The following is a 15,987-nucleotide window of genomic DNA, read 5'->3' as shown; positions in this document are numbered from 1 at the left end:
CTCTGCTGCAGGCTTGGCTGCTGGGAGAGAGGCTGAGAGCTCCGGGGAGATGCTGGCAGCTCGGCAGGGGCACGGGAGCCAGGCGGGCATACAGGAGCCAGGCGGGCGCACGGGAGCCAGACGGGTGCACGGGAGCCAGGTGGGCGCACGGGAGCCAGGCGAGCGCACGGGAGCCAGGTGGGCACAGGAGCCAGGCGGGCATACAGGAGCCAGGCGAGCGCACGGGAGCCAGGCAGGCGCACAAGAGTCAGCTGGGCGCACGGGAGCCAGGCGGGCACACGGAGCCAGGCGGGCGCAGGGGAGCCAGGCGGGCGCACGGGAGCCAGACGGGCACATGGAGCCAGGCGGGCATACAGGAGCCAGGCGGGCGCATGGGAGCCAGGCGGGCATACAGGAGCCAGGCGGGCGCATGGGAGCCAGGCGGGCACATGGAGCCAGTCGGGCGCATGGGAGCCAGGTGGGCACATGGAGCCAGGCGGGCATAAGGGAGCCAGGCGGGTGCACGGGAGCCAGGCGGGCGCATGGGAGCCAGGCAGGCATACAGGAGCCAGGCGGGCGCATGGGAGCCAGGCGGGCATACAGGAGCCAGGCGGGCACACGGAGCCAGGCGGGCATAAGGGAGCCAGGCGGGTGCACGGGAGCCAGGCGGGCGCATGGGAGCCAGGCGGGCATACAGGAGCCAGGTGGGCACATGGAGCCAGGCGGGCATAAGGGAGCCAGGCGGGTGCACGGGAGCCAGGCCGGCGCACAGGAACCTGGCTGGAGGACACGCTTCCCCTCTGACCCAGGACCTCACAGGCTGCCCACCTCCAGGGTGAGGTGGGCCTGACGCAGGCTCCCTCCTCTGTGGCCTAGAACCCACAGTCGGACAAATTCTAACACAAGTCACTGTCCCGTCAGCTGCTGTCCTTCTTTGGCCACAGTCCATCTCAGCCAATCCTTTGTCTCCCAAAAGCCGGAAGCAGAAAAGACCTGTGTGGGGGGGCTTTCTGTGGACAGACACCTGGCCGGGTCTGCAGCAGCACACGGGGACACGGCCTCCCAGGGTGGCCCAGGAGGTCCTGGCCAGACTGCCTGCCTGCCGGACACATCAGCTCCTCCGAGCCAGGGGCCCTCGGAGGACCGGCAGCGTGGCGACGCCTGGAGGCATGCTGGGAACCCCGAAGCCCTTGCTGGCCAGGCCCTCTGAATGAGACTTTGCCAAGGGGACAGGTGTGCACACGGGCTGCTGTGTGTGACAGCCCAGGGAGGGGGGTCTGGCCGCACCCAGGGACGGCCCCCAGCCGCAACGGTGTGCTGTTCGCTAAGCAGGTCCTTGACTCAGAAAGCCTCAGTTTTCTCCCTAGTAGAATGGGGACAACAGGCACAGCGTGGACCCCACAGGACGCTGAGGATGTCCGTGGATGAGTCTGGTACGGAGTGACTGCTCGGAGAACGCCCACCATGCCAGCCTGTGCCAGGCCTCTCGCAGGTGAAGTGGGGGCCGTGGTGGGGAGAAGACCCCTGGGGTGAGATCGTCTGAGCGTGCACGTCTGCCGTCAGCACCACGAGGGGACTGAGTGCCTTCGGGGTTCCCCGTGCCTTCCGGGAGACCTGGGCTCGGCTGGAGTCCGTGCTGGAGCTCTGGCCCCTGTGTGCCCAGGGGACACGTGTGCCAGGAGGGCAGCAGAACACAGCCCCGGCCAGCACTGAGCCCACCTCCCTCTCCCCAGGACGGCACTGCATAGGATGCCCAGGTATAGCTCGTGACAGTGCAGGTGCCACACCCGTTAGACGTTCAGATCACTGAGGAATAGTTTTTAGCATTGGGATGTCCTGTATTTGATCCATCCAACCTAGTGTCCCGAGGGGTCCCCACTGCCCGGCTGCACTCCGCCCCAGGCCGGGATCTCCGAGGCTCAGGGAAACCTTTGCACGGACTGAACCGGGACTTGGTCAGACATTCTCACAAAGAAGCTGAAGAAAGGAATGATTACACGCATCCTGTTGACTCTGTTTCTCGGGGCAACCAGACATGTGAGCTTTGAAACCTGTGCGGGACCTTCGCCGGCCTGGCTTTGACCATCTATTCCTCTTCCTGTCCTTGGAGTCCCAGCTTCGTGGATTCTGGGGGAATGGCGCCCCCTGGAGCCCGCTCTCGGGATGTGCCGTCGCTGACCCGAGGTTTGGGTTTCAAAGCCTGGACCCCAAAGGCCCGGAAGTCCGGATGCTTACCCCTGGCCCCCGTCGGTCAGACGGGTGGTTCCCACATTGACCGCCACAGCGGTTCCCGGCAACGCTCACCCTGCGTGAGCCCCTGTGGGACAGCGTAGACTTCATCCACACACTCTGTTCAAGTTCACCGGGTTTCATGACATTTTCATTCAATCCCTTTCTTTAGGTGACAGAATACAGTCGGAAGGTGTGGCTTTGGGAACAGAAGAGGTGACCGTGAGGGGCGTCCCCTCCCCTGGCGGGAGACAAAGGGCAGGCCTGGGCTGGTCACTGGTTTTGGTGGAGGGAGCGGAGGACAGGACCACCAGCTTCTGCCCAAATGCCCAAGGACCAGGGACCATGGGGTGAGCGGCCTGAGGACCCGGCTATCACACTAACTGGGTGAACCTGGTGAGGCCCTGACCTGACCCTGGGTTCCCACCCAGCCCCTCCCACCCCACTGCCGGGCGGGCACTGTTTCAGACCCGGGACACCCCGAGACTCTCAAGGCTCAGAAAAGAAGTGGCCAGAACACATAGTCAAGCAGGAGGGCAGTGTCACCTGCTGGGACCGAGGACATGAGACCATACAGCAGGGGTCAGGAACCTGTGGCTCACGAGACAGATGTGGCTCTTTTGGTGGCTGCATCTGACTCGTAGACAAATCTTTAATAAAAATAATAATAACATTAAAAATATAAAACATTCTCATGTATTACAATCCATTCATTTCCTACCGCTCATGTTCATGGTTGCGGGTGGCTGGAGCCAATCACAGCTGTCCTCCAGGACAACACCAAATTTTTATTGGATAATGCATAACCTACACGGGTCGTTGTATGGCTCTCACAGAATTACATTTTAAAATATGCGGCGTTCGTGGCTCTCTCAGCCAAAAAGGTTCCCGACCCCTGTCCTACAGGTTCTCAGCAAGAGGGTGCACTTGGTGTTCCTGAGATGGGCAGCAGGGGGCGCCCCAGGCCGCCTCATGGGAGCATTGAGGGCTGGCCCGGCAGGATGAGGTCTAGGCCTCACCTGGCCCCAGTGAAGCAGCCCGGGCGGCCTTGCCTGGCTCTCTCCCTCCCTGCACAGCTGGCCAGGCCCTGAAGCCTTCCCTTTTCTCTTCCCAGTTAGCTCGGGGGAGGGGGAAGCAGAACTTTGTTCTCCCGGTCCCCCAAGACCAAAGCCTCTTCTCACCCCAGACAGGTGGGGCCTTCAGAGGCCTGTGATGCACCCCCAAGGAGGGTCCTGTGCAGGGTGGGGGCACCCTTGGTAACAGGACAGAAATGCAGGCCCAGGCCCGCCCCCCCCTCAAGCTCTTGAGTCAGGGCCCTGAGAGGTGGGGGCCCAGGGCTCCGCATTCTAAGGTGTCCCCCCGGTGATTCTGACACTGCCTGTGCCTCACCGGCTTAGGTGTGCTCTGGGGCCCAGCAGCCTCTCCTGGGCTGGGGTCTTGTTAAGAATGCAGAAGCCCAGGCTCTCCCCCAACCTGCTGAATCAGAGCCTGCCTTGTCACTGGACCCCTGGGCAGTCCGTCCGTCGTGGCTGCAAGGTCCCCACGGAGCAAGAAGAAGACAAGGGTGGGCATGCAGAGCCCCAGCTGGGGCGTCAGGCAGACACTGGGTGAGGGGTCTAAGGGGTCATCCTCCACGGGGTACTGCTGGAATCAGAGGAGGACAAAAATGCCCAGACAACTTGATGAAGGAAGTAGGATTTATTAAAGCCGGCAGAGTACATGGGACTTGTAGCTCTAAAGCACGGGCTCCCTAAAGTGGACTTTCTTACAGGTTATATACCTTTACTATATCTAAGCAAACCGGCATGTGATTTCTTTGTTTAAGGTTTCCCAGGACTCAAGGAGAAGGGAGGGAGAGCTTCGGGGGGGGGGGGGGGGGGTCAGCAAGAAGGAAGGAGTTTCTAGATCACTGGCGGCTGTGGACTGTAAATGGCAAAGTCTGTAGACTCAAGGTTTAGCAAAAGGCTAAGTTCTCCCCCCTCCACCTCCATATTGACTATGATGTTGAGTATTTGCACCCACTTCACTTGCTTCCTTAAGTTGATGGAAGCAATTTACATGGCCTTCCTCTTATCCTTTGTTTGTTCAGATGTTGGTTGATTTTACTTATGCATGGTGGGGGGATTCCTGTTTTTGCCTTGGGAGAGTTCCTGTTTTTGCCTCAGATGTGTAACTTTGTATCAAGGACTTCCTTGATTTGCATATGGCTATATAATAAAGCAAACTGGGGCTTTGGGGCACTGGGATATTGCCATCAGCATTTGAAAAGTCCTCCAGGTCCCATTTTTTTTCTTGAATAGTGTGTTTCCTTAATTCCGCACCACTGTTATTAGGAGTTATTAGGAGCCACGCTGGTCCGCGGCAAGTGGCGCTCAAACAGAAGACTTGAGTACAGGAAACTAAAACTGAAGGAAAGTGACAGAACTCCCCAAAGTGAAGTGTGCACAGTGAGTAAAGAAAGTTTTTTGGGAAAGTGTAGTCGGGAGTAAAAGATTATGGGACAGACAGGGTAAAAAATAAGGGACTTTTTTATAGAAATGTTTCCATATGAAGACAAATCGTCTGAAGAGTATCAGGGTGAGCTGGAAACAGTGGGGTGTGAATATGAGGATAACTTGGAGTCTGAGGATGACAGGGGGGATGAAAAATCTATGGCTATGGCTGCCTTAGCCGCGGGGCCTCTGCTGCCCTCGGCTCCTTCCTACATTCAACCCTCTGCTCCTCCGTTCCCTTATCGGGCTGATTCTGGAGTCTATAGCTCAAAATCTGGGAAATTCCCTCTCCAACAATCTATAGACCAGGCTCGAAATGTAGGGGAAACAATAAATGATGGCTTTACCCATTTTCCTGTTGTAGAAAGACAGGATGATACAGGGAGACTAGTGCGAGAACATGAACCTGTACCTTTTAGAACTCTGAAAGAGCTTAAACTTGCTTGTGTTCAGTATGGGCCTACTGCCCCTTTTTCACTTGGTTTATCAGATACTATTAGGCAAAGGCTCTTCCCCCAAATGACTGGAAGGCGATTGCTTGTGCTTGTCTCTCCGGGGATGATTATTTGCTGTGAAAGCTGGACTTTCTTGAGAATGGATAGGAGACTCAGGTATTAGGAAAATTACAGCTTTTCCTGTCATGATCTGATTTTCTTTAATGTTTTAACTAAAACCTTCTGAACTATTATTTTGTTTCTTTTCTTTGCCTGGAAATTGAGGCAGGGGACCTGTGTTGGATCTGACTATAGAAAATATCCCAGCAGCTACCGAGAGCAAATTTTCTCGGGGAGATTTTGTTTAGTCCCATCCTTCAGTCCCTCTGTCAGAAAATGCCCTGACTAAAACCAGGCAGGCATCTTTCTAATCTGGTTGTGCTCTGAAATCCCGGGTTTCTCTCTGGTTTGTCTAATTCTTGTTTCTGTTTAGTCTTTGTTTAATGTTGTCTAAAATGTGTTTGTTTTTAAGGCTTGAATTAAGTTCCTTTCCTTTGCATACAAAAATTGGAAATGCTGGCTCTAATATTTAGGAAAAGAAAATGTTTTTAGAACTTATAAGGAGTGCTCATTTAAATTTAAATAGAATAGAATGTAGATCCTTAAGACTTACCTGTTTGGTTAGTGCATTGTGAGGTGTGTTCAGAGTTAGGAGCCATATAGCAATTTAAGTATTAGGATTGATCCAAGTTATATGTTATACTTGCTGGTCCACGGCAACTGGCCATAGTTACATACAGATCCTGCGGTTCTTGTTTTGTATTGTAACTATGTGATATAGTTAATATATCACTGGCTGACTCAGTTACCCCAGCTGGCTCCTCCTTTTCCTTGTATTCTTTTCACTTCTTCTTTCTCAGAGAAGAGGGAGCTGGCCCCTCCTTCCTCAGGGGCAGAAGAGCAGACCTCCACGGGGGGGGGGGGGCACTCCAGGGGGGGCCAGGGAAGGTCTGCATGCAGGCCTGCAAGAGAGAGTGACCCGGCAGGCTCAGGAAGAGAGAAAGGGTGTGGGGTGGACATGGGGGTGGCAGTGGCTATGGCGGAATTAAGGGGTCGACCCGGGAGGGGAGGGTCGGTCAGGATGCTCAGTAACACGGAGCTCTTGGTGGTGGTCCTGTAAAATAGTTTTCCCTACAAAACAGCAATCAATTAAGGGTCATATAGATATCCAGAAAGAAGAAACAACAGATACACCCACTGCTCCCCCATGATCACTGCTCAGTCCTCAAATTTTCTAGCTATTGTTTTTCCACCATGCTTCTGCTTCTAGATCTAAGTTCAGACATGACCTAGAAAGTGAGGGACAAAGTGTGACCCCCAGGACTCACCACATGTGACCATTTATGTCATCAGAAACCCCAGGAAACAGACATGGGGGGTTGGGGGTGCTGATGATATAACATTAGATCAGCCCAAAAGGTGGGCTTGGGCCCACTCAGCAGGGATTCTGGGTTCACTGGTGACAGGGAGTGTGGCTCATGGACAAGGCCACCGACACAGAAGGAGGCTGGGATGCCAGACCCTTTGCCCCTGGAAGAACCAGGTGCCCAAAGGCTTGGGAAGCCCAGGGCATGTGCTGGATGGATCTGTCACCTAAGACCTGCTTGTCACCCCACACCACATACCCCCGTGATGCGCTGTGGTGACTCACTGCCCTGGATGTGACCCTGGATTCAGCGGATGATGGGACTCCTCGGGGCAAGTCCGTGAGGCGTGTGGCTACTGTCATGGGTGTGATCGAGGAGCCGACCCACAGAAACCCTTGGTGTTCCCGACGGTGTTCAGGGACCTAGACCAGCGGCCTGCCCAAAGACAGACTCAGCCGCTGTGCTTACGTAAGCGGGAAGGCGCTGGTCTGCAGACGCGGTCGGGCTGGGCACCCACACTTCCTGCCTGTGACTCGGCTTAGCCTGTCCTGTGGCGCCCCCCGATCCAGAGCTGCCAGCGGCTCCCGGGCGTGGGGGGTCCTGTCCTGCTTCCCTGTCCCCCAGGGGCAGCTCTGTGACGACCCTGTTCCTGTAAGCGGGGACCTCAGCCCCAACATCAGACGTAGAGCAGCTCTCTCCCCCGGTGGAGAGGGGCTGGCTTTATTTCGAGCACTACTGTTGAACTGGTTCCTAAAACCCCTCCGAAGAGGCCTGTGTGATGTTTTTCTCCCAATTTGATCCTTGGATCAGGTTCCAAAAGTGGACCCCTGGGACTCTGCCACCAGCAGGGTCACAGAAAAGCCCTCAGTGCTCTGGCTGGAGATGAAATGAATTCAGCTTGACAGTTCCCGTAGGTGACGTCTCCGTCCTTGTCCCGGCCTTTTATAAAGAGCAGCCTGTGAGCTGGCAGCAGACGCCCATCGGGCTGCGGGCTGAGGCTGGGGGACAGGAGCGGCCAGGTAACCTCAGACGGGGCAACAGTGGGGGGAACGCAGTTTCTTCTGTTGCTCAAATTAAATAAGGCCAAGAAAACGGGGGGCGTAGCCTCCAAACAATGGCCTGAAGCCACTGAAATGGAAATTGCTGTGAAAACAGTAAGAAGCCGTCCTTTCACCAGAGCTGTTTTCCAGGAGTTGCCCACTGTGGGGGCCCTGAGGGAGGGGTGGCCTCACCCCTCTGGTTCTTCTGCTGCAGGTGGACCTGAGTCTGTCACTTCTAGTCTGCTGGTGGGGATGCCACTGGGGAAGATGAAGAGCTGCCTGCTTCCCGGGGTGGCCCTCTGCCTCCTGCTGGGGCCTCTGGCAGGTGAGTGCCCCTCGGGGCTGGGGGCGTGGCGGGGCCCTGTCCCGACGCCCTCCGGAGTCACTGCTCTCCCCTTCCTTTGCAGGGGCCAAGCCTGTGCAGGACGAGGCAGGTATATATATAGCATCTGCCTCCTGTTTCTTTTCTCGTCCAGGGGGGTGGGAGGGGGAGAGGGGCTGAGAAGATGGAGGGGAGCCCCTTCCTCAGGCCGTACCCTCCAGGCCCGTGGGGACACACTAGTGGGAGGGAGCCAGTCTCTGCGTGGTGTTGGGACCCTCTGAGCTTCTGGACCTGAGTCCCAGCTGGGTAGAGAGATACATATCGATTCCCGGGCTGGGCGTGTGTGGTTTGGCTTGAAACCCCCCAGGACTCTCCCATGTCCCTAACACAGTGACGCCTCCCGCTCAGTCCAGGACAGGGCCAGCCCTCCTCCTCCCCCTCCTCTGTCCCCCACCCCGGAGGCAGGGCAGGGCCTAGGGCATCCTCCACTGCTCCTTGGATGATGAGGCTCCCGGAGGACCTGGGACGACCCCGGCTGCCCTCCCAGCCGGGAGGGTCCCTTCACTGCACGGGTGCTGCTGGGCGCCTCCACCTGCCGACCTCCCCGGTGGGGGTGACTCCGGCAGGACCAGCGGCACCGCCCCGGAGCCAGACGGTCCCGATCTGTCTTGCAGACCCCTACGCCGAGCTGCCGGCCATGCCCTACTGGCCCTTCTCCACCTCGGACTTCTGGAACTACGTGCAGTACTTCCAGACGCTGGGGGCCTACCCCCAGATCGAGGACATGGCCCGCACCTTCTTTGCTCACTTCCCCCTGGGGACCACGCTGGGCTTCCACGTCCCCTACCAGGAGGACTAACGGGTCCCCAGCCTGGCGCCCTGGCCTCATCAATAAACTCCTGACTTAAAACGCACAGCACGAGCTTGTGGTTTTCTTTCGAGAGAGAGCTGCGCTCAGGACTTAACTCACCTTTGCAAGCGGACACACTGAGCTGCCGCTCTGACCGGGGGTGGATGTGTCTGTATCAGGCAGCAGCAGCTCCGGCTCAGGACTCACTGCTTCGTGCCACCCTCCTATCTAATCCTCATGGTGCCCCCAGGAGGGGTGCCACAGGTCCCCTGGAGTGTAGGTGGAGAAACTGAGAAGAGATACCAGGGGTCAGCTTGACTTGTGGACGGAACTCAGACCCCGTCCAGACAGCCGCTCCCAGAGGCCCTGCCCTTGGCCACAACGCTGGGCAGCAGCCAGACCAGCAGCGGCCACCCTGGGGCTGAAGCTGAAGGCCCTGTCTGGACGGCCACCTCTCACACTTGGCACACTCCTGAGGGCCATTCACACCACGGCAGCAAGAACCCCATTTGTGAGGAAGGGCTGTGAGGCAGGCAGGGCTGGGGGCCTGGGCACACGCTGTCTGCACACTCGGGAGTCAGAAGGACGGGCAGGCAGTGTGGACAGGGTCTCAGGGACCATCCTCTTGCACAGGAGTGGCCACTATGCAGCTGATGAGTCCTCCCAGGCGAGAGGAACACTATGCAAGCTGGAGCCCCCACAGGTCACATCCCATCAGAAACTAGCCTGACAAGCTGCTACCCCCAGGTTTTCTATCAAAATAAAATGACAAAGTGTGGTCCATTGAACTGTAGATACTGGTGTTTGCACCAGCATCTAACGACAGAAACGGTTACAGCGCATCAGAAACACGCAGGGCTTTGTGAAACGCGTGTTACACGTTATACTGGGGTGGATATGGTGATGGGCGTGGAGGTGGCCCTGTGTGCTGTCCCTCAGTATTGGCAGGTGGTCAAAGGTCACCGAGGTGACAGCTGCTGCTCAGAACCTCACACGTTATCTCAAGCAGTGAGGCGGTTATCATGAGAATTCTCCCAGTGACCAAGTGTGGGGCTGTGGGAGGACTTCATCAGGACCCAGCCACAGACCAGCCCAGCTACGACAAACCTGGAACAGGGGAGGTGGCTACGGTGCCCAGCACATGGGCCTGGTGCCTCCTGTGGCCACTCCACTTGCTGGAGCCCACCACGAGGCTTCCTGCCCTTTCACCGTTACCTGTCACCAAATGGTGGCTTCTCTCCCCGTGGCCCCGGTTAAATTCTCAAGAGGAAGACTTGGCCTAGTCAATCTCTTTGGGAAAAGCCAACACGTCTTCTTGGTCTCTCTTTCCCTCCCTGGAGGCAGTTTGACTGGTTTCTGTGAACTAACTACAATGTTTATCAAGTTCTGCTTCCTACAACAGCTGGGCATGAAGATCAATCTTCAGTTCCCACTGGGGGCCACTGGGTCTCAAGCAAACAGACCAGACAAAGGACAGCCTGTCAGCAGGGTCTGCATGCTAGTGACTTGCTTGTCAATTCATGTGTGTGCGTGTGCATGTGTGTGTCAGCATTCACATTCCACTGGACTCTCATGTCCCCGTTAGGACAAACACTGTGGAATGGTAGCCCCGGCTGCCTCTCATAGGCTGCCCAGGACCACAACTCTGGGTGCCTTCCTCCTGGGCAGGCTGCATGGTGCCCTGGCCAGGCCAGAGCTAGGTCACTCTCAGGTGTCAGCAGCACCCACAGCTACCCCGGGACACACAGCTGGGCTGCATTGATCGGTCATAAACGTCCCAGCAGACCATGCACTCTTCTCAGAGGAAGAAACCTTCACTCACTCCCAAGTCACCCTCAGTCGAACCTTCCCCCCTGGGGTAAATATCAGCTGCCTACCCAACAGCCCCCTGGACACCTCACTCCACTTCACTCCACCCCACAGCCCCCGGGACACCTCCCTCCACTTCACCCCACAGCCCCCGGGACACCTCACTCCACCCCACAGCCCCTGGGACACCTCACTCCACTTCACTCCACCCCACAGCCCCCGGGACACCTCACTCCACTTCACTCCACCCCACAACCCCCCGGGACACCTCACTCCACCCCACAGCCCCTGGGGACACCTCATTCCACCCCACAGCCCCTGGGACACCTCACTCCACCCCACAGCCCCCGGGACACCTCACTCCACTTCACTCCACCCCACAACCCCCCGGGACACCTCACTCCACCCCACAGCCCCCGGGGACACCTCACTCCACCCCACAGCCCCTGGGACATCTCACTCCAGTGTTTAGGACTCAGATTGGCTGTGACTCCCTTCCGGGTGACCTCAGCACACAACAGGTTCAGTCCTCTCCTATACCCCCACTCTCGGCGTCCCCTCTCAATCAAATCACGTGGGGAGCCCTCCCCCCACCTCCTCAGCTTCCCCTCAACACTCCACTCTGGAGCTACTGGCATGAAAAGCATTAGCCATGGCCCGCGTCGCAGGTGTCCTGGGGGACCATAGTCCACGTTGATGGACAGCTGAGTTGTTTCTGTGTTTAGGGTACTGTGATGGATATCGCCGTGAACGTAGGTGGGCAAATTATCTCAAGGATCTGCCTTCAGTTCTTTGGGGTGCTGGACCCCACGGTGACCGTCTGTTTCCTCTCGGAGGAACCTCTGTTGTTTCCCACCAGGACGACGCGGTTTTCCATCCCCGTCCCCGTGTGCAGGGTTCCAGGTGCCCCAGGTCCTCCCGCCACTGCTGTTTTCTGGGGTTTGATAGCGGCCGTCCTGATGGGCGAGGTGGTACCTTGTGGTTTGATCTGCGTTTTTCCCTTGGTGGTCAGCGCTGCGGGGCCCCTTACCGTGGGCTTGGTGGTCATTTGCGTATCTCCTTTGGAGAAATGTGTATTCAAGTTCTTTGCCCATTTTTGAATGGGGTTCAAAATTATTGTTGTTGAGTTTCCGTTCGTTATCCGTGTGGAATTGATCCTAATATCAGACATATGATTGGCAAATCTTTTCTCCCGTTCTGGGGCTGCCTTTCCCGCTCTGTTAACCCTTCCCACTCTCTAATGAATATTTCTTGGACACCTCTCTGTGCCAGACCCTTTGGGCTGACCCGTCTGTGGCCCCGGGCCACCTGGATGTCACTGAGCAGCTCCCGTTGCGCCCTGACAGGCAGGCGGGAACCCCTGTCGTCGGTCCACTCCAGAGAAGATTAGGGCTCCGTCCTGTGGGTCCAGTCCACCTGTTTCAGGGGAAACCATAGAGTCGGCGGTCCTCCGGCGTCTAGACCTGCCGCGGCGAGGCGCGCACCGGAAGTGGCGGGCGGCGGGCCGGAAGTGATCCGCGGACGCCCGGAGCGCCGCGGGGGAGATGAAGCCGGCGGTGGACGAGATGTTCCCCGAGGGTGCTGGGCCCTACGTGGATCTGGACGAGGTGATGGGCGGCTGCGGCCCCGGCGAAGGCTGGGAGAGCCGCGCGGGCAGCCGGACGCTGGGCCTGCGGCCGGGGATGCGGGAAGGAGTCCAGGCCGCCGCGGGTCCTGGCTGTCGTGAATTGAACATCTTGCGGTGCCTGCGAGAGCGGGGAGGACAGGGAGCAGGAGAAGGCGGCGGGCACGTCGTGCACGAGGCACGCGTGGCTCCCCCGCTGGGCTGCGGGGGCCGCGCATCCACTCTCCAGGGGCGCTGGCCCTGACCCCGCTGCCCAGCACTGACCTCGCTGCCCAGGTCTGTGTTCAAGCCACTGCCCTCGGCAGCGTGCAGCCTCGGCAGGGTGCTGATGGACTCCGCTGTGCAGTGTGGGGAACAGGAGACTCGAAGGGGGTCAGAGTGAAGACGACACCTGTCCATGGGGGGACAGACGAGCCCCTGCCCAGCCCAGAAGTGGGGGGACAGTCCGCATGCATGGCTTGTGGTGATGGGGAAGGGAGGAGGTGGGGACTCCTGGGCTTTTCTCTCGGGTGCTGAGAGCAGCATGCTGGGGGGAACACGGGAGGCGCTCACCTGGTGAGATTTGGGAGGGCGCAGCAGGGCCCGGCCAGCGGTGCAGGGGGGGCTGCCTCGGAGGGCTCTGCCCCAGCCCCGCACCCTGCAACACTGAAGGAGACCCCAGATCCCACACCCATCGGGTTGCCCAGCTCTGGCCGTCTTGATTTTACTGCCACCCTAAAGCAATGGCAGTGGGCCAGGGGAGGGGGCGCGAACCCCAGCCAGCAGGTCGGTTCCCCACGGGAAATGGTTTAGCTCTGGCTCAGACGGAGCAGGGAGCCGTCCAGAGCAGAGCAGTCCTCAGGCTCGTGTAGTGCGCACATGCGGGGCCTCTGTGGCAATGCCCAGTGGGGTTTGGCACCTCTGCTGGAGGTGTGTACAGAGAAGTGGTGTTAGAGCAATGGCGGGACTCTGAAACGCGAGGAGTTCAGGAGTGTAGGAGCCGAGGAGACCTTCAGAAAAATTCCCACCTCCATCTTCACCTGGAATGAAATGTGGGCTCCAACCTAGGTAGTTCTCTGTCCCTCACTTTCCTCCTGCGTGGCGTGGCCCCTCTTTCTGAAAACGCTGCTGACATTCCTGACCTCTCCCTTCCGCAGGCGGGAGGCAGCACCGGGCTCCTGATGGACTTGGCAGCCAATGAAAAGGCCGTTCACGCGGACTTCTTTAATGGTAAGGGTGCGGGGTTGGGTGCCAGTTTTAATCAGAGCGTGTCTTCGGCGGGCTGTGCAGTGGAGCGACGTTGTGACACGAATGATTTGGATCATGGGACAGAAAGCCAGGTCCTGTGCCATTCTCAGAACACAGCGTCCTCTGTGTCAGACGGCAGCGTGGCTGTTGGCACTGGCATCAGCCCCTGTATTCAGAAGAAAATAAAACCCAGCAGCATAAAATTGCCCCCAGGCTTACATTCCAGGCATTGAGATGAGCCAGACGCTTGTGACACGGCCTTGGTCGGGAATAGAAAATACATAAGAAAGTGAACGGAAGGAGGAAACGACCTGACTTTGTCCGTCCACTGCAGAAAGCGGTGCTGAGTTGGTGGTGCTTCTTCAGGGGGAACAGGACTTAGGAGGCTGTATTTCCTGAGCGTGACTGTGGGTCGGACTCCTTGAAAGGGAGTCGCTCTCCCACGGCTCCGGCCTTCCCCCACTTCCCACCACCCCCGTTTTCTTCTGGGGCGAGCAGTGCGGGGGGTGGGGCGGGGGCTTGTCCTGTCAGCTAGCTGCCGGGCCTCGCCTCCAAGGGGACAGAGCGGGGCCTTGGCCTGGTGCGTGCACAGGTGGGGACGCTGGCGGGACCCGGTGCGCAGTCACGGCCGCGAGGTGGTCGCCAGGTGGCCCAGAACACGCCCGGGTGCCTTTCTTCAGATCGTCATCTCAGTAGAAACAGGACAAGGTGCCTCTGCTCTGGACAGCACAGTGTCCTTGGTCTGCAGCTCAGTCCGGTCGAGTAAAATCGAGGTTCTGTCCTGGGAGAAGCCCTTTATTTAGTTAGATTGCCCAGTGTTTCCTGTGCGTTTTGAATGACCACATAACTCGTTTTGAGGTTATCAGTCGTTTACCTTGTGTGTCCCATTAATGCCTAGTTTTGTTCGTTCATGTAGATTTTGAAGACCTCTTCGATGACGATGACATCCAGTGAGGCGTCCGGCAGCGGGGGCAGCCCAGCCGTTGTTAGATGGGCCGGGGGTGGAGCCCCTCGGGACAGCGGGGATGCTTCTGAAGAACTGTGGGAACTCGTGCGATGAAGGGATGGGGAACCCCGCTGGGGGCCGGTTTCAGCCGGTGGCTGAGGCCTGCCTGTTAATCTTAAACGTGACCAGCTGTTGTTCTCACTGCAATTAAAAAAAAAAAAAGGATGTCATCACTTTCAGGGTGATTTTCTTCTTCATTTCTGAGGGAATCCTGCAGTCCCCAAACGTCCCTTTCGGCGTGCGTGCTCACGTACGTGTTGACAGGTGGAGAAGCGCGCTGGTCTGCACGTGCGTGCTGGCGTGCAGAGGGGCACACTGTGCGCATGCATCTTGGCTTTGCGGCGAGGCGCTTGCTCTGCGCGGGCATGTTGGCGTGTAGAGAGGAGCACACTGCGCATGCGTATAGGCGTGCAGCGAGGAGCACACTCTGCGCGTGCGTGCGTGTTGGCGTGCAGCGAGGAGCACACTGCGCGTGCGTGCGTGTTGGCCTGCAGCGAGGAGCACACTCTGCGCGTGCGTGCGTGTTGGCGTGCAGCGAGGAGCACACTGCGCGTGCGTGCGTGTTGGCGTGCAGCAAGGAGCACACTGCGCGTGCGTGCGTGTAGGCGTGCAGCAAGGAGCACACTGCGCGTGCGTGCGTGTAGGCGTGCAGCAAGGAGCACACTGCGCGTGCGTGCGTGTTGGCGTGCAGAGAGGAGCACACTGCGCATGCGTGTTGGCGTGCAGCGAGGAGCACAATGTCAGCTGAAGTCAGTGCGCTGCTTTCCTGTGAGCACTGCCGAGTGACCCTGTGGGGCAGCCCGTGAAGGGGGCTCGTGTGAGACCGTCAGCAGTGCAGGGCCTGCAGGTTCCTCAACCAGCGTCGGGCCTCGGTTTCCCGCCTTCACAGCGGATCAGCCGCTCTCCCCAAACCTGCAGCCCGGAGCGTCAGGACAGCTGGAGAACTGGAGTGAAAGAGCCGCGTTCTCCGGGAGAAACGTGCACGTGGTCCGTTACCACGGAGACTGTCCCGTCTACGGGGATTACGTCTTTCTTTGAGTTTCTCAGTGGGTTCAGCTCAGCAATTCATCACGGCCGTCCGAGTTCAGATGAGTTAGCATTCCAAACCCACCTCCCCAGGAAACGCCCGGACGTGGCAGTCCCCGTGGTCGGAGTCAAGCGGTGCCACTTAGTGGTGACTCAGCCATGCCCACCTCCCCGTGAGACCTCGCCCAGGGCGTCGTCTCGGCGGCCTCTTTGTGGACACCAGGGCAGGCTGTGAAGGGCCGTGCGTGTCACCGCCGCCTCCTTTTGTGAGTGCCGAGTGGCCTTCTCGCCTGTCCCTGTGGCGGGCTGTCCTGCCGGGGACCCGCAGCCCCAGGCTGAGCGAGGGCAGCGTCCCTGGAAGACAGCTGGGACAAGCGCGGGCTGTGCGGCTGGACACCCTCAGCCAAGCCCTCCCCGCCCTGGGCTGGAGGTGGCAGGCTTGTCCCTGTGCGGGAGGGTCGCAGCTCGGACCCGCAGGGCAGAGCACAGGCTGGTTACAGGGAGCGGCCTTTCTCAGTGCCC

The 15,987-nt window shown here is 58.5% G+C and overlaps 2 protein-coding genes across 2 annotated transcripts; both read left to right on the top strand.

Annotated features, from left to right (window-relative positions):
• Positions 1-7,829: 7,829 nt before the first annotated feature.
• Positions 7,830-8,837, top strand: OTOS (otospiralin). The gene is made up of 3 exons (XM_066346039.1): positions 7,830-7,926; positions 8,009-8,035; positions 8,598-8,837. The coding sequence occupies exons 1-3, from the start codon at positions 7,854-7,856 to the stop codon at positions 8,780-8,782; spliced, it is 285 nt and encodes a 94-aa protein (XP_066202136.1). The 5' UTR covers positions 7,830-7,853; the 3' UTR covers positions 8,783-8,837.
• A 3,221-nt stretch (positions 8,838-12,058) lies between these two features.
• On the top strand, positions 12,059-14,628 carry LOC136378453 (COP9 signalosome complex subunit 9). Its single transcript, XM_066345410.1, has 3 exons — positions 12,059-12,189; positions 13,343-13,415; positions 14,350-14,628. Exons 1-3 carry the CDS (start codon positions 12,127-12,129, stop codon positions 14,385-14,387), a joined length of 174 nt encoding a protein of 57 aa, XP_066201507.1. The 5' UTR covers positions 12,059-12,126; the 3' UTR covers positions 14,388-14,628.
• Positions 14,629-15,987: the final 1,359 nt, after the last annotated feature.

The sequence above is a fragment of the Saccopteryx leptura genome, chromosome 7 (genome assembly GCF_036850995.1).
Source record: "Saccopteryx leptura isolate mSacLep1 chromosome 7, mSacLep1_pri_phased_curated, whole genome shotgun sequence".
Lineage (NCBI taxonomy): Eukaryota > Metazoa > Chordata > Mammalia > Chiroptera > Emballonuridae > Saccopteryx > Saccopteryx leptura.
Note: the sequence above shows the minus strand (reverse complement) of the source record. Positions and strands in the feature narration are given on the sequence as shown.

Excerpts from the sequence above, each read along its gene's own strand:
- OTOS (XM_066346039.1), top strand. The coding sequence starts at position 7,854 with ATGCCACTGGGGAAGATGAAGAGCTGCCTGCTTCCCGGGGTGGCCCTC. Across the intron at positions 7,927-8,008 it reads CCTGCTGGGGCCTCTGGCAG|GGGCCAAGCCTGTGCAGGAC; the intron begins GTGAGTGCCCCT and ends CTTCCTTTGCAG. Across the intron at positions 8,036-8,597 it reads GCCTGTGCAGGACGAGGCAG|ACCCCTACGCCGAGCTGCCG; the intron begins GTATATATATAG and ends TCTGTCTTGCAG.
- LOC136378453 (XM_066345410.1), top strand. The coding sequence starts at position 12,127 with ATGAAGCCGGCGGTGGACGAGATGTTCCCCGAGGGTGCTGGGCCCTAC. Across the intron at positions 12,190-13,342 it reads CCTACGTGGATCTGGACGAG|GCGGGAGGCAGCACCGGGCT; the intron begins GTGATGGGCGGC and ends TCCCTTCCGCAG. Across the intron at positions 13,416-14,349 it reads TCACGCGGACTTCTTTAATG|ATTTTGAAGACCTCTTCGAT; the intron begins GTAAGGGTGCGG and ends TCGTTCATGTAG.